Source organism: Colobus angolensis, unplaced genomic scaffold (assembly GCF_000951035.1).
Source record: "Colobus angolensis palliatus isolate OR3802 unplaced genomic scaffold, Cang.pa_1.0 Scaffold43, whole genome shotgun sequence".
Taxonomy (NCBI): domain Eukaryota; kingdom Metazoa; phylum Chordata; class Mammalia; order Primates; family Cercopithecidae; genus Colobus; species Colobus angolensis.
In genome coordinates, this window is record NW_012117710.1 from 5,342,814 (window position 1) to 5,357,233 (window position 14,420).

Below are 14,420 nucleotides of genomic sequence, written 5' to 3' on the forward strand. Positions count from 1 at the left end.
GGGTTCACGCCATTCTCCTGCCTCAGCCTCCCGAGTAGCTGGGACTACAGGCACCCGCCACCTCGCCCGGCTAATTTTTCGTATTTTTTAGTAGAGACGGGGTTTCACCGTGTTAGCCAGGATGGTCTCGATCTCCTGAGCTGAGATCCCGCTACTCACTCCAGCCTGGGTGACAGAGTGAGACCCTGTCTGAAAAAAAAAAATGCTAAGACTGGACTGTGATGATGATCACACAGCTTTGTAAATTTACTAAAAGTTCATTCGATTGTATACTAAAAACAGGTAAATTTTATGGTATAAAAATATCTCTTATAATAAAACTTTAAAAAAAACTCAGCAAATACATTTCTTTACATCATAATCCAACAGAGACAAGGAAGACGGCTCCAAGAAGCTGAAATTGATATCAAATATATCTAAACATCTTAAAAGAGAGAAGACAATTAAGACTGCTAAGGGAATGCGGAAATAATAAAAGGTACCAAGGAAAAGAACGGACAAGCAAGAAGGACAATAATTAACTATAAAGAAAAAAGTTGGACAGGAAGGATAAACAATCTTTGAATGGACCCATCTTTAGTTGTGAAAAGCTATACATGATCATAAAAATGCAAACCCTGATTATTAATCTAAAAATAAAAAATGACTATATTGAGAAGACTGGGCAACAGGAATTGGAAATGTGGAGGGGGGGGTGGTGAAAAGACCTAAGTTCTCATTTTCCATTGAAGGAAGTCACTAGAAAATGTCTAAAATTTTTAAAAATCAAGACATAGCAGGATACATTTGTTATTTAAAGACAGGGAATTAGGCCGGGCCTGGTGGCTCAGGCCTGTAATCCCAGCAATTTGGGAGGCCGAGGTGGGCAGATCACCTGAGGTCAGAAGTTTGAGACCAGCCTGACCAACGTGGAGAAACCTCATCTCTACCGAAAATACAAAATTAGCCGGGCATGGTGGCACATGCCTGTAATCCCAGCTACTCGGGAGACTGAAGCAGGAGAATCGTTTGAACCTGGGAGGCAGAGGTTGCGTTGAGCCGAGATCGTGCCATTGCACTCCAGCCTGGGCAGCAAGAGGGAAACTCCATCTCAAAAAAAAAAACAGATAAGGAATTAAAAGCCAAAAAGAAACAGTTCACAGTTGAAAGTGGTTGTGGGGAGTTCAAAACTGGGAAGAAGGAACGGCTATGGCAGAGAACTGCTGTTTTGCTTTTAATTAGTCATGAGAAAGTATTGCTTTAACTGTGCATATATATATATATAACTTTGGTGAAAATAAGTAAAAATTTTTAAGTGTACATAGTTCTCATTCTACTACATGAATGAATGAATGAACGAACGTTCATAGGATCAATTCCATCAACTCCTAAACACACGTGTTTATCTTCTAACATCTTTGGAACTGGAAGACATCCTGTATTCTGTGAAATGTCAGCCAGGCTGCAGCTGTGAGGCGAGAACTTGGTTGTTGTTGCCTGGGGCGAGATTCTGCAACATTTCAGTTAATTCAGGACCATCCAAAGAATGAACATACCTTCCAGCTGTTATCTGCAACAAACTTGCAGACTGAATACGCAAGTGGCTTGGAAGAACATACTAGAGATGAGACAGCAGGGGATGCCACGTCACCAATCCGCTTGAGGACAAAGAAAATGATACTGTGTGGGGAGTGTGGACAGGGACGGCTCTGATTTGAAAAGACTTAGACTCTAAATTCATTTCACTCCTGCATACCTTTCTGTGTACGCACAAAACGAATACAGATCAACATCTGTGTTGAAATAAATCTTTAGATACGATATAGCTTAAGTACAAAAATAAAAATCCTAGATAATAAGAATTATGTCTTAGTTCAATTGTCGTATTTTTTATGTTGGTTAACACTGGTGATCTTACTACTGATAACATCTTTTCTTTGGTGAAATATGGTATACGTAGGAAGGTAAGTTGCAAAATTGTTCCTAACAATCCCCAAATACATAGTGTTTCGTCTACATCAAGGAATATTCCATAACCATTAAGATGAATGAATTGGAGGTATAACACACGATGTAATTTTCAGACAGGATCTGGTATGAAAAATACAGAAAACTAAGTATATGATTCCCCTTTTTTTCTTTTCATTTTTTTCTTCATTGCTTTTACCCACACTACACAGATGATTCCATTAAAAAAAAAAAAAAAAACTTTGACAAAAAGAACCCTGTAGGTATGTACATACATATGTAAGAAGTACCCTGCAGAATAATATAAGCACAGAAAAAGCACGGAAGGTCACTATGGCAGGCAGAATTCTAAGATGGCTCCACGATTTCTGCCCTCTGGGCTCACTCTGTGATTATGCTGCATGGGAGAAGAGATTCTGCAGATATAATTAAGGTTGTCTATCAGCTGACTTTGAGATATGGAGGTTATTCGTTGGGCCAAACCTAATCACGTGTGCTCCTTCAAAGCCCAGAGTTCTCTCCAGCTGGTCACGGAAGAGAAGCCAGAGAGATATGAAGTGTGAGAAGTGTGTGATGCCACGGAAGTTCTCCAGGGCATCACGGGGGCAACCTGACAGCAGTCACTGGGAGCTGAGAGTGGTCCCCGGCTGTAAGCCAGTGAGAGAGGAGGGGAGAGATGCAGAGGCTTCAGTCCTAAAACCACAAGGAATTGAACTCTGCCAACAACTTTGTGAGTCTGAAAGAAGTCCCTGAGCTCCAGAGAGGAATGCAGCCCAGCCGATACCTTGAGTGCAGCTGTGTGAGACCTGGACAGAAGGTCTAGCTCCCCCATGCCCAGACTCCTGACTTGTGGAAAATGTAAGTTAAATACTATAGTTTTAAGCTGCACTTGTAGTTGCAAGCAATAGAAAACAAGTTCAGGGCCGAGTGCGGTGGCTCACGCCTGGAATTCCAGCACTTTGGGAGGCCAAGGCGGGTGGATCATCTGAGGTCAGGAGTTCAAGACCAGCCTTGCCAACATGGTGAAACCCTGTCTTTACTAAAAATACAAAAAAAAAGTAGCCAGGCATGGTGGTACACACCTGTAATCCCAGCTACTTCGGTGGCTGAGGCAGGAGAATCGCTTGAACCTGGGAGGCGGAGGTTGCAGTGAGCTGAGATCGTGCCATTGCCTGGGTGACAAGAGCAAAACTCCGTCTCAAAAAAAAAAAAAAAAAGAAAGAAAAGTTCAGATTTTAGTGCCAGGAAATGGGGTGGGTGCTACTGTAACAAATACCTAAAACGTGAAGGTGCTTTGGTAATCAGACAGTAGGTGGAGGCTGGAAGGACTCTGAGAAGCAGGATGGAAAAAGTCTAGATTACCTTGAACAGGCTACTAGGAAATGTGCACAGTAAAGACATTGCTTCTTTCTCAGAATAAAGTGAGAACTTTCCTAAATCACCTCAGAAAAAGGCAAAATTGCTGCAAACAGCAGAAACCTAGATGCTCACAAGCCTGCCAGCAAAGGCTCAGAGGGAAGTGAGAGGCATGTTACTGGAAACTGGAGGAAGGAGGGTTCTTGTGATATGAGGGCAGGGAGCTCACTGAAATTGTCATCCTGCAGTTGTTGGAAAGCAGAATTTGCAAATGCTGAACCTGAAGAGATGGCCAAGGAGGTTTCCAAGCAGAGTATAGAAGGTGCCCCCTAGTTTCTTCTTGCTGCTTATGGTGAGAGGCAACAGGAGAGAGAGAAATTGAAGAACTGTTCAGCAAAATAAGAACCAGGACTGGACAAGTTTGAAAATGCACAGCCTCTCCAGATGACAAGAGATGCCAAAAGTCAGAAATGGCTTCTGATGGGAGGCCCAGAGGAAAAACCAAATGTGGGCCTGGACAACCCTTTGCTGAAACCCAGGAGGACCAAAAGGTCAGGGCACCTGGTCACATAAATGACTCAGTAGAGTAAGGGTGTTTCTCATATATTTTTCTTAGTCAAAACAGAGCACCTCAAGGAAGTTCAAGAGCACTGTCCCTCCACCACCATCTCACCGGAAGCTAAAAGTAGAGAAGGGATTATCTCAGAGACATTTATGGATGTGGCTTCTGTCTAATGGAGTGAATTCCCGTGAAATCCTCATCCAGCCCACAAGTTCTTCAGAAAATTATGCCAGCAGAAACACTGCTGGCCTAGACTGAAAGGAACAGAGACACTGAAAAATGAAGGGGGTGGCTACAGACAGGAAGTAGCTGATAAACATGCTACCGTCCATGCAGAGGGAAAGATGACTCAGAGGAGGAAGCCAAGATCCCAGAGGGTGGCACCAACAGGACAGAAGGCAGAGCTAAGAGACTATCCCCAGGCTTTGGAATGGAACAAAAGAACTTCCACTGGACTGGAATTTGCCTCACTAGAGTTCAAAAATGCTTTGGGCCAGGCCAGTGGCACCTTTTTACCTTCCATTTTCTCCTATTATTTATTTATGTATTTATTGAGACAGGGTCTAGCTCTGTTGCCCAGGCTGGAGTGCAGTGGCACGTTCATAGCTCACTGCAACCTCAGACTCCTAGGTTCAAGCAATCCTCTCATCTAAGCCTCCTGAGTAGCTGGGAACACAAGTGTGTGCCACCATGCCTGACTAATTTTTTATTTTTTGTAGAGATGGGGGTCTTGCTGTGTTGCCCAGACTGGTCTTGAATTCCTGGCCTCAAGCCATCCTCCCACCATAGCATCCCAAAATGCTTGAATTACAAGAGTGATCATTTCCCCTCTCTTCCTCTTCCTCTTCTTCTTCTCCTCCTCCTCCTCCTCCTTCTTTTTTTTAAAGACAGAGCCTCACTTTGTAGCCCAGGCTGGGGTACAGTGGCACGATCTTGGCTCACTGCAATCTCCGCCTTTCAAGTAGTTCTTGTGCCTTAGCCTCCCAAGTGGCTGGGATTACAGGCATGTGCCACCACACCCTGCTAATTTTTGCATTTTTGGTAGAGATGGGGTTTCACCATGTTGGCCAGGTTGGTCTCGAACTCCTGACCTCATGTGATCCACCCGCCTCAGCCTCCCAAAGTGCTGGGATTACAGTCATGAGCCACCGTGCCCAGTCCATTTCCCTCACTTTTGAACCAGAGTGACTGTTACCCTATGCCTGTCCCACCATTGTAAGTTGGGAGGGTTGGGGCAGATACTTGTGTCTTTAGTGTCACAGGTTCACAGATGGAAAGAAACAGTGCCCCAAGAGTGGTACTTAATGGATTATACCCAGAAGCCCCATTCACACCTGATTTAGATTAAGATGATGAGATTTTAGACTTGAACTGATACTGTAATAGGATGAGACTGGGGGACCTTGAGATGGGGTGAGTGTGTTTTGCATGCGGGTGTAACTATGGGTTACTGGAGGCCAGATGGCAGACTGTGGCAACCAGATCTAAGATGACCCCCAGTGACCCTTGCTTTGCATAACCCGCCCTCCAACCTTGAGTGTGAGTGGGAAGTGTTTGTGTCATTTCATGATTATGTTTTGTTGTATGGCAAAATAGATTTTTGCAGATATGTAAATAAGTTTATTCATCAGTTCACTTTGGGTTCATCAAAAGGGAGATTATACAGGTGGGCCTCACCTAAACACATGGACTTTTTAAAAAGCAGAAAGGAAGTCAAATACTCAAAGAATGATGGAGATTCGACATGCCACTGCTGACTTGAAGACGCTGGGGGTAGGCCGGGCGTGTTGCCTCAAGTAATCCCAGCACTTCGGGAGGCTGAGGTGTGTGGATCACCTGAGGTCAGGAGTTTGAGATCAGCCTGACCAACATGGAGAAACCTCATCTTTACTAAAAATACAAAATTAGCCAGGCATAGCCAGGCGGGTGCTGGTAATTCTAGCTACTTGGGAGGCTGAGGCAGGAGAATCGCTTGAACCCGGGAGGCGGAGGTTGCGGTGAGCCAAGATCGTGCCACTGCACTCCAGCCTGGACGACAGAGCGAGACTCCGTCTCAAAACAAACAAGCAAAAACAAAAAGATACCACTTTGGTATTGGTTGTTTAATTATATTTCACACATATGAAAGCATTTGTAACTTAGACTAACAACAAAATGAACACCATTTCATCCACCACCCAACCTAAAAAGAATGAACTAGTTCCAGAATCACATCAACCCTCCCAAGCACATCTTCCTGCCTGTCCCCACCTCTCATCCTACCAAAGGGAATCACTTTCCTGGATTCCGTGTTTAACATGGCCTTTTTTCATTTATAGTTATACCACACATTTTTGGAACCCTAAATTATACTGCTCTACTTTGCTTATTTTGAAACCTTATATAAATGGTATCATGCTCTGTGCATTTTTCTGCAATGTGCTTTTCCCCCCAACATGATGAGACACAGCTAACATTGACGCAGGTAGCTACGGTTTAATTTCACAACTTTATGGTATTTATTGCACAAATATGCCATCATCCAGCCATTCCCTCATTGATGGATATGTGGATTGTTTGGAACTTTAGGCTACGACAAAACATTGACATAAACACTCTCATACTCATTTTCAAATGCTTTCTGACTTTTCTACCACCACGAGAAATACCAGAGAAAATTACGGTATTTAAATGGCACACTGGAGGTAAACTAGAAGGTGTGTAGGGTTCTGGACACGGCTGTGGTCCCACAGATGCTGGTCACCCCAAAGACTAAGGGGATCAGTAAGATGAAGTACATCAGTGTCCCACAGCATAAGGGTGAAGACCTACGAGTAGAATAATTGGAACGCAGAGTGTGGGCCTGTCGTCAACTGTGCTAGGTAAGACCAAGCTGCTTCCCAAAGGGGCCAAAACAATTTGCACCATGTTCTCACTGGCACCGTGTTTGAGTTTCCATTGCTCCTCATCCTCACCACACCTAGACACTGTTAGACTTTTATATTTTTGTTAAAAAAAAAAAAAAGAAAAAAGAAATACCTCTCTGGTCTTATATTGTATTTTCCTTCTTATTACTGAGATTGGGCAAATTTTCACGTTTATTGGCCGTTCCTAGTTCCTCTTCTGTGAAATGCTTATGCATTTCTTTGGCCCATTTTTTTTAAGCTGGGTTGTTGGGGATTTTATTGTTTTCATTTTTTGAGACAGAGTCTTGCTCTGTCGCTCAGGCTGGAGTGCAGTGGCGTGATCTCAGCTCACTGCAACCTCCGTCTCCTGGGTTCACGCGATTCTCATGCCTCAGCTTCCCAAGCAGCTAGGATTACAGGTGCGCATTACCATGCTCAGCGAATTTCTGTATCTTTTGTAGACAAAAATACAAAAAGTGGAGTTTCACCGCATTGGTCAGGCTGGAATCAAACTCCTGGCCTCAAGTGATCTGCTCGCCTTGGCCTCCCAAATCGCTGGGTTTACAAGCATGTACCACTGCATCCAGTTTTTTTTTTTTTTTAATGACAGACTTTCACCATCACCCAGGCTGGAGTGCAGTGGCGCGATCTCAGCTCACTGCAACCTTCATCTCCTGGGTTCAAGAAATTCTCCTGCATCAGCCTCTTGGGACTGACAGGTACACGCTGGGACTACAGGTACGTGCCACCACGACCAGCTAATTTTTGTATTCTTAGCAGAGATGGCTTTTTGTCATGTTGTCATGTTGCCCAGGCTGGTCTCGAACTCCAGGTCTCAAGCGATCCACCCGCCTTGACCTCCCAAAGTGCTGGGATTACAGGCATGAGCTACTGCACCCGGCCTGTTGATCTTTAAAATAGACTTTTTCCTTTGCCATCCTTAATATATTCTGGATAGTAATCATTTGTCAGTTTTATATTATCACAAAACCTTCTCCCAGCTTAGGGCCTGTTTTTCAGTTTTTCACTTTTCACTGTTCATTATCTGATGAACAAAATTTCCTAATTGTACCAATCTCTTCTTTTATGACTTGAGCTTTTTTGTGTCTTCTTTATGCTATTTGTTACTTAATTTTTAACTTACTGTTCTGTGGTCAGAGAACATGTCCTATAAATCAGATACTTTGAAATGTGTTAAATCTTACTTTTGATATAGCATGAGGTTATTTTTCGTACACACCCAATACTTGAGAATAATACGCATTTTCCAATTGTGGGGTGGAAGGTTCTATAACAAATGTTTACCAGATCATTGATGGCAAACAATGGCTGAGGGGGATGGGTGACAAATCCAGCCCTGGCCTTCTGTTTACATATTGTCTATGACTGATTGCCCGCTACAAAGGCAGAGTTAAGTAGCTGCGACAGAGACCGGACGGCTTCACAAAGCTGAAAATATTTACTATCTGGTCCTTAATGCAAAAAGTCCACTAGCCACTACGCTGGACTGTGTTCAAAAACTGTTTCCCTTCTATTTTTATCTGCTTGATATCAGTTAATGAAAGGCCAGTTTGAAATCTTCTACGATAATGACATATTTAGCCATTTCTGTTCATCTTTGTTATTTTATGTTGAGGCTGATTTATTAGGTGCAGACAAGTTTTAAATTATTCAATGTTCCTGATGCCATAGGTCTTCTATCATTAATGCATGGTCCTTTTGCCCTTAATAATTATTTTTGCTCTGACACCTACTTGAATGATATTGTTATTATACCAGCTTCTTTTCATTAGCATGCTTTTTTCCCATCCTTTTATTTTGCTTGTGTCTCTCTTAAGTAAAACAGCATACAGTTGGACTTGGTTTTCCCACGGAATCTGACTGTCTCTGCCTTTTTAAAACACGAAGTCTGGTCCATTTATTGTAGTGACAGATATATTTGGTTTCATTTCCATGACCATAGATTGTGTTTTCTTTTTACTCTTATTTTTTTGTATGCTTTCTCCTTTTTCCTGCCTTCTTTTGAATTCGGCTTAACTTCATTTTTTATCTTTACCGATTTGAAATTTTAACCTTTTCATGTTTCCCTAAACATTATTACATTCTAGACTGAGTAAAGTTGAAAAGTTCATCAGTGTCTCTACCCGCCTTCAGAACAATGTAAGTACATCTGAATTCCTATCTTAGATTTAAATCGTACTACTGCCCAGTATTTTCGTTTCACTCTGCTTGTCTGCCATTTATTTTTATTGCATTTTTAATGGAGAAATAAGTCATCTGTTTTCAAAACAGTGCTTGAATATACCAGGAGTATAGATACTATAGAACAAAGCAAATTCCACTCACTAGGTACATTCACAGGAAAAATGGTCTGACATTCAAGTAATAAAAATTAGAAATAAAAAGTTCCAAGGTTCCAGCTTGGTAAAACAGATACCGTTACAGGTAATGTTTAATAAACTAATTTTTTTCCCAATGTGTCAACAAAACGACCAGGCTAAATTTTTGCCTGGCCATTTCAACCTCACACCATAGGCATGCGAAATTCAGATACTGTGCGCACTGCACCCGATTTATTATTGTGGTGAAACGGCAAAGATGTGAGAAAAAAAAATACTCCATACTGGAGATCAGAAGGTAATGGTGAAAGAAAAGTCTCTACAGCCTAAAAGGACATGACTATATTCCAACTTTAGAAAATTAATCCAGAAAGACAAGAAAAGAGTTTTTTTTTTGAGACGGAGTCTGGCTCTGTCGCCCAGGCTGGAGTGCAGTGGCCGGATCTCAGCTCACTGCAAAGTCCGCCTCCCGGGTTTACGCCATTCTCCTGGCTCAGCCTCCCCAGCAGCTGGGACTACTACAGGCGCCCACCACCTCGCCCGGCTAGTTTTTCGTATTTTTTAGTAGAGACGGGGTTTCACCGTGTTAGCCAGGATGGTCTCGATCTCCTGACCTCGTGATCCGCCCGTCTCGGCCTCCCAAAGTGCTGGGATTACAGGCTTGAGCCACCGCGCCCGGCCCGACAAGAAAAGAGTTTAAGTAATTGCAGTTTAACACGAAAAGTGCAGAGTCAGAGGAGGGACAGGAGGGGTTAAAGCAAGGCTAATTGGAAAGCCTGTTAAGTTTGCTGTCTAGATTAAGAAAGACTAAACTTTTCATTCATTCACATCTGTTGCCCCTCATATTTCCTAAACATAGATGCTCTGCTGCTTAATTATGAGGGATCTTTTTTTTTTTCAACTTAAAGTACTGCTAATCTTTTGTAGACTAAAAGAGCAGAAAGCCAATAAGATGTCAAGCGCTTGCTAGAAATTACTTTTTTATGTTTCTACACGTAAAATTTAGAGATGAATTTTGATAAATCATTTAAAAATAAAAATGTGCTTAAAATTCTTGAAGAAAATGCCTTTTTGCTTATGTATGCAATTGGAAATTAACTTTCCTATAAGGATGTTTTCTGTGGAATGTACAAAACTTCTCATATGAAGCGATCAAATGGTTATCCAAGATCAGAAACATATCTCAGAGACATTACATTTAGTAAAGTTTTGCTAAAATGTAGTGTTTCATTGTAACCAATATTTGGTGTTTGTGCCATGTGGCTACAGGATTGTCGGTTTCACATCATGGTTTAGAGATTATTATTATGTTTTTCTTGTGAAATGACACATAAGCGTACTGTGCCCTTACAAGCAAAGAGAAGAGGGGGAGGCAAAAAGCTTTTTTGTTTTAGGACTAATGATTGAGGAAAAGAGAACATGGAGCTTTGTTAGCTCAAAGAAAATGTTTGATCGCTGATTACTCTCTCAAACAGTTCTACGGATGAAACCAGTGTGTCCTTTCTCCACAGTGTGCCATCAAAACCAAAGACCTACTAATGATTGTTTTGATGTCAAATACACACCTTAAAGTTGACATTTCATTTTAAAGGGTTACAACTACCTCATAGGGACTGAGCTAGATGTACTTTTATGCTTTCTCTGAAGTATAGTACACCACTGCACAATGGTAGCCAATTTTAACGTTAATAGTGAACAAACCTCTTCAGGGAAAGATAAAATTCACCAATTTGAAAAATCTAAAATTAGTTCTACTTTCTAATAGAAAATATAAAGTGCATCATCAGTGTAAGGAATTCTGATACCAGTTTGTATTGCAAATTTTCCCAACAAATCATCAAACATAAATCCAGTCCAGATGTCAGTCACGGGTACAAATATAGCTGAAAGGTTTTTTTTAAGGGCAGTAGTCCTTTGAAATAATTAATGTAACTGTTGCTGACACATTAATAACAGTACCTCTAGCTGTCACATACTAATGTGGACTTCTGATCAAGACTGGCCCAGTAAAGGAAGTTACCAAATAAGCCTCACTCTATTTTAAGTCATATCCAGTCCTGTGCCCTTCATTCTCATTCTTTAGTATTTGAAGACGACAGGTTGAGTTGGCAGATATTGTTCATGGACACTTGACGTTGTTTTTAACCATTCAACCTTTTTTACTGAATTCTCAATAACAGGAACTAGATTTGCAGGGAGAATGGGGATACTGGAAAGATCTATACTGATGTTACCTGAGAGGCCAACAGAGAAGATGCTGTCTGAATTTTTCTAATGGAGTTGTACTTGTCTTTGTATTGAGTTTCTCCTCTTCTGTTTTGCTTTTCTTGGTCCTTTCTTCTTTATGAGGCAAGAATATCCTCTAGACTCCAACTATAGGATTAGATATGTTTGTTGCTGCATTTCCTGAAGGTCTGGATGGCTTATGAGACATGTCGAAGAAACAACTCTGGCGACCATGGCCTTTGGTGATGGAGAAACGGCAGGCTGAGAGACAGCGTGAGGAATACTTTCATTTAATGCAACCCCTGAACTTTCACTGGTATTCATCTGTTGCAAGGAAATTTCAGTAGCCTGTACGTTAGCCATCGATGCTGTCATTACAGCCAGGGCAGGACTATTTCTACCCTGAGAACTGCTAATCAATGGGCCTGTCTTCATAGTGCTAGTAGATGAAGGCACAGACATGCTGTTTTCACAGCCTGCAGACAAGTCAAAGCTGCTGTCGTTCAGATCTGTCAATCTTCTACCTTCTGTTGCGTGTGCTTTCTTGTCCTGAAGCACATGATGAGGCAGCAGCTGGTGAAGTTCCTTTCTTCTTAAATGCATTGCAGTAATTTTCATACCCATCTCAAACATCTTACTATTCATTGCTTGCCTATAAACAGTATCTGTGAAAGACTGGATATCATAGGTGAGATCAATACTGAGAATTTCAGAGTTTTCTGGCTTTTTTAGCACTAACCCAATCACCCACATTGTACGAAGTTCTTCCATATCAGGATTTTCTTTGGGTGCTGGAAATGACTGTGGATTCACATGTGCCAGTGTAATAAATTCATTCTTCTCCAAGCTCCCAACCAGGATTCGGATCTTTGATTCCACCAAGCCCACCCATTCTAAATGCTGTTTTTCTGTTGGTGCACTTGCCAGAAGTACAATATAATGCTTGTACTTCTGAAAGAAGCTTGGAGCTTCAAAGAGTTTGGACCACTCAGCCTTACTCAGCAAAATCTCGTGTGTGATAGCAAGTCCCTGTTTAAACTCCTCAATCATGACCATCCTGGTTGAAACAGACACGTTGTATGTGGAGTTCTGCTGTGGGTATGCTGGTGTGATGATGGGCATAAGATGGTACCTATCACTGGGATTTACTCTTGGGTCCCATACAGGCAAATTAAGATTCCGTTCTTCAGGCTCTTTCAGTAACACTGGGTTTGGCCATTCCCATTCCGAAAATACCAAGAAGAATTTCCGCACGAGAGTTGACGCTACTGCATTTGGATAAAGCTGACAAGTTCTTGCTACTAGCATGGCCCAGGAAACACCTCCGAGGAAACCTAATATATTGGAATAGATATTGTGGCACTTGGCCCACAGTTTGATGGCTCTTAGAGTCAACCTGAAGTTGTCAATATTTGGCACTAGATGTAAAATTTCATCGGTTACCCGGCAACCGTTAAGGCTTCTTATGCATCTAATGTCTAAATTTTTAAGCAGACTGTCATCTCTTAGGTCCAAATCTTCTGGAATAGTCTGTAGTGCTAATCTTGCAAATAAAATATCAATCTCTATCCCATCAAAACACAGTTTGATAACTGGCACAAATGCCTCCTCAACAGCCCTTAAATCTTTTACTTCCTCCTGTAGTTTCAGTTTAACATAGAATGAGGTGAAAAAGTCGCTTCGATCCACGTGCCTTGGTGCAACGCACAAGGCGTCAATATCTGCACCTTTCGTATGTACTCCTAATCTGTAAGAGCCAAACGTAAAAATCTTTCCGCCAACGTTTTCAATTACAGACTGGGGAAGGCTCTTGCTTTCACTGATTTCGCGTATCCATTCCTTTACCAGATTATTTAATTTTTCCAAAACTAAAATCCTGCGCTGCAGTTCCTCTTCCTCTTCGAAGACCCCGAAGGGCCTGAGGGTTTCTATTAGCCTCTGGGTGAGAAGGCAGTCCGTCTCCTTGGGGACCGCTAGGCTGATAGGCGAGGAGATGCCGTAGCACTTCGGTGGCGGTGCCTGCTGTGGTGGTCCCTGCGTTGTCACCGGAAACGGCATCATCTTTCAGCGCCCGCCCCTCCAGGGCACGTCCCCCACCACCGCGACCTTCGTGGCCGCCGCCCGGGTCATGATCCTCTGAGGCGGGAAGGGCTGGGCTTCTAGCTGCCCTGGTCCGACCCCACTCCCACTCCCGCTCCCGCTGCGCGCCCACCGCTTCAGGAGCTTCTCCGCCTTCCCCGCAGTGCCAACATGGCGCCAGACTCCTCAGCGGCAGCGTTCCAGAACCTACCGTACACCCGTGGGCGCCTGCGCACCGGCCGGCACCGGCCGCCAGCGCGAGGGCTCACGGGAGCCATGGCTTTCTGGGCCGAGGGCCCCCTCCCGCTGCGCGGGGGGGTCTACATGGGGGTGGACAGGGCTGAGGTTGTCTATAACCGGCCACACTCAACCCTTTATTACCACTATTTTACGTTTGCCCAACTTTACCCATCTAATTCTTTGCTCCCCAAGTCCCCTGACATCTCAGATGTGCATCTTTTCTGGGGGCACCCTCTGCCCACTTCACCCTAGCGTGCACCCTTTGGAAGTCCAAAGACCCCTTCACAGTGGGAACCCGTTGGTGGAAAGCAGTTTCTGTCTTGTTTCTTGGGCCGTTGCTGGACGTTGGTTTAGCTGGGGCAGCATTTCGAGGTCAACATTTGTATTCTGGCCATGCTTTAAAGGCATGATTCTGCTGTCCTCTGGTTCTCATTGAGAATTCCACAGCTGCATGAACTGCTACTCGTCTGCCTTTTCTTATGGCAGCTGTAAAAGTCTCTGTCCCTAGTGCCCTGTCTGATCCCACCACTGTGTGTCCAGGCATAGATTTCTCTTTAATAATCTTACCCAGGCCGGGCGCGGTGGCTCACTACTGTAATCCCAGCACTTTGGGAGGCCAAGGCTGGCGGATCACCTGAGGTCAGGAGTTCGAGACCAGCCTCAACATGGAGAAACCCTGTCTCTACTAAAAATACAAAATTAGCCAGGTGTGGTGCTGCATGCCTGTAATCCCAGCTACTCAGGAGGCTGAGGCAGGAGAATTGCTTGAACCTGGGAGGTGGAGGT

The 14,420-nt window shown here is 43.2% G+C and overlaps 2 protein-coding genes across 2 annotated transcripts in view; both read right to left on the reverse strand.

Moving 5' to 3' along the window:
- Positions 1–14,420, reverse strand: part of RADIL (Ras association and DIL domains) — an 87,016-nt gene that overhangs the window by 47,007 nt on the left and 25,589 nt on the right. The gene's annotated exons all lie outside the window — the stretch shown is intronic.
- Positions 10,885–13,622, reverse strand: PAPOLB (poly(A) polymerase beta (testis specific)). The gene has a single exon (XM_011956976.1). It carries the CDS (start codon positions 13,374–13,376, stop codon positions 11,463–11,465), a length of 1,914 nt encoding a protein of 637 aa, XP_011812366.1. The 5' UTR covers positions 13,377–13,622; the 3' UTR covers positions 10,885–11,462.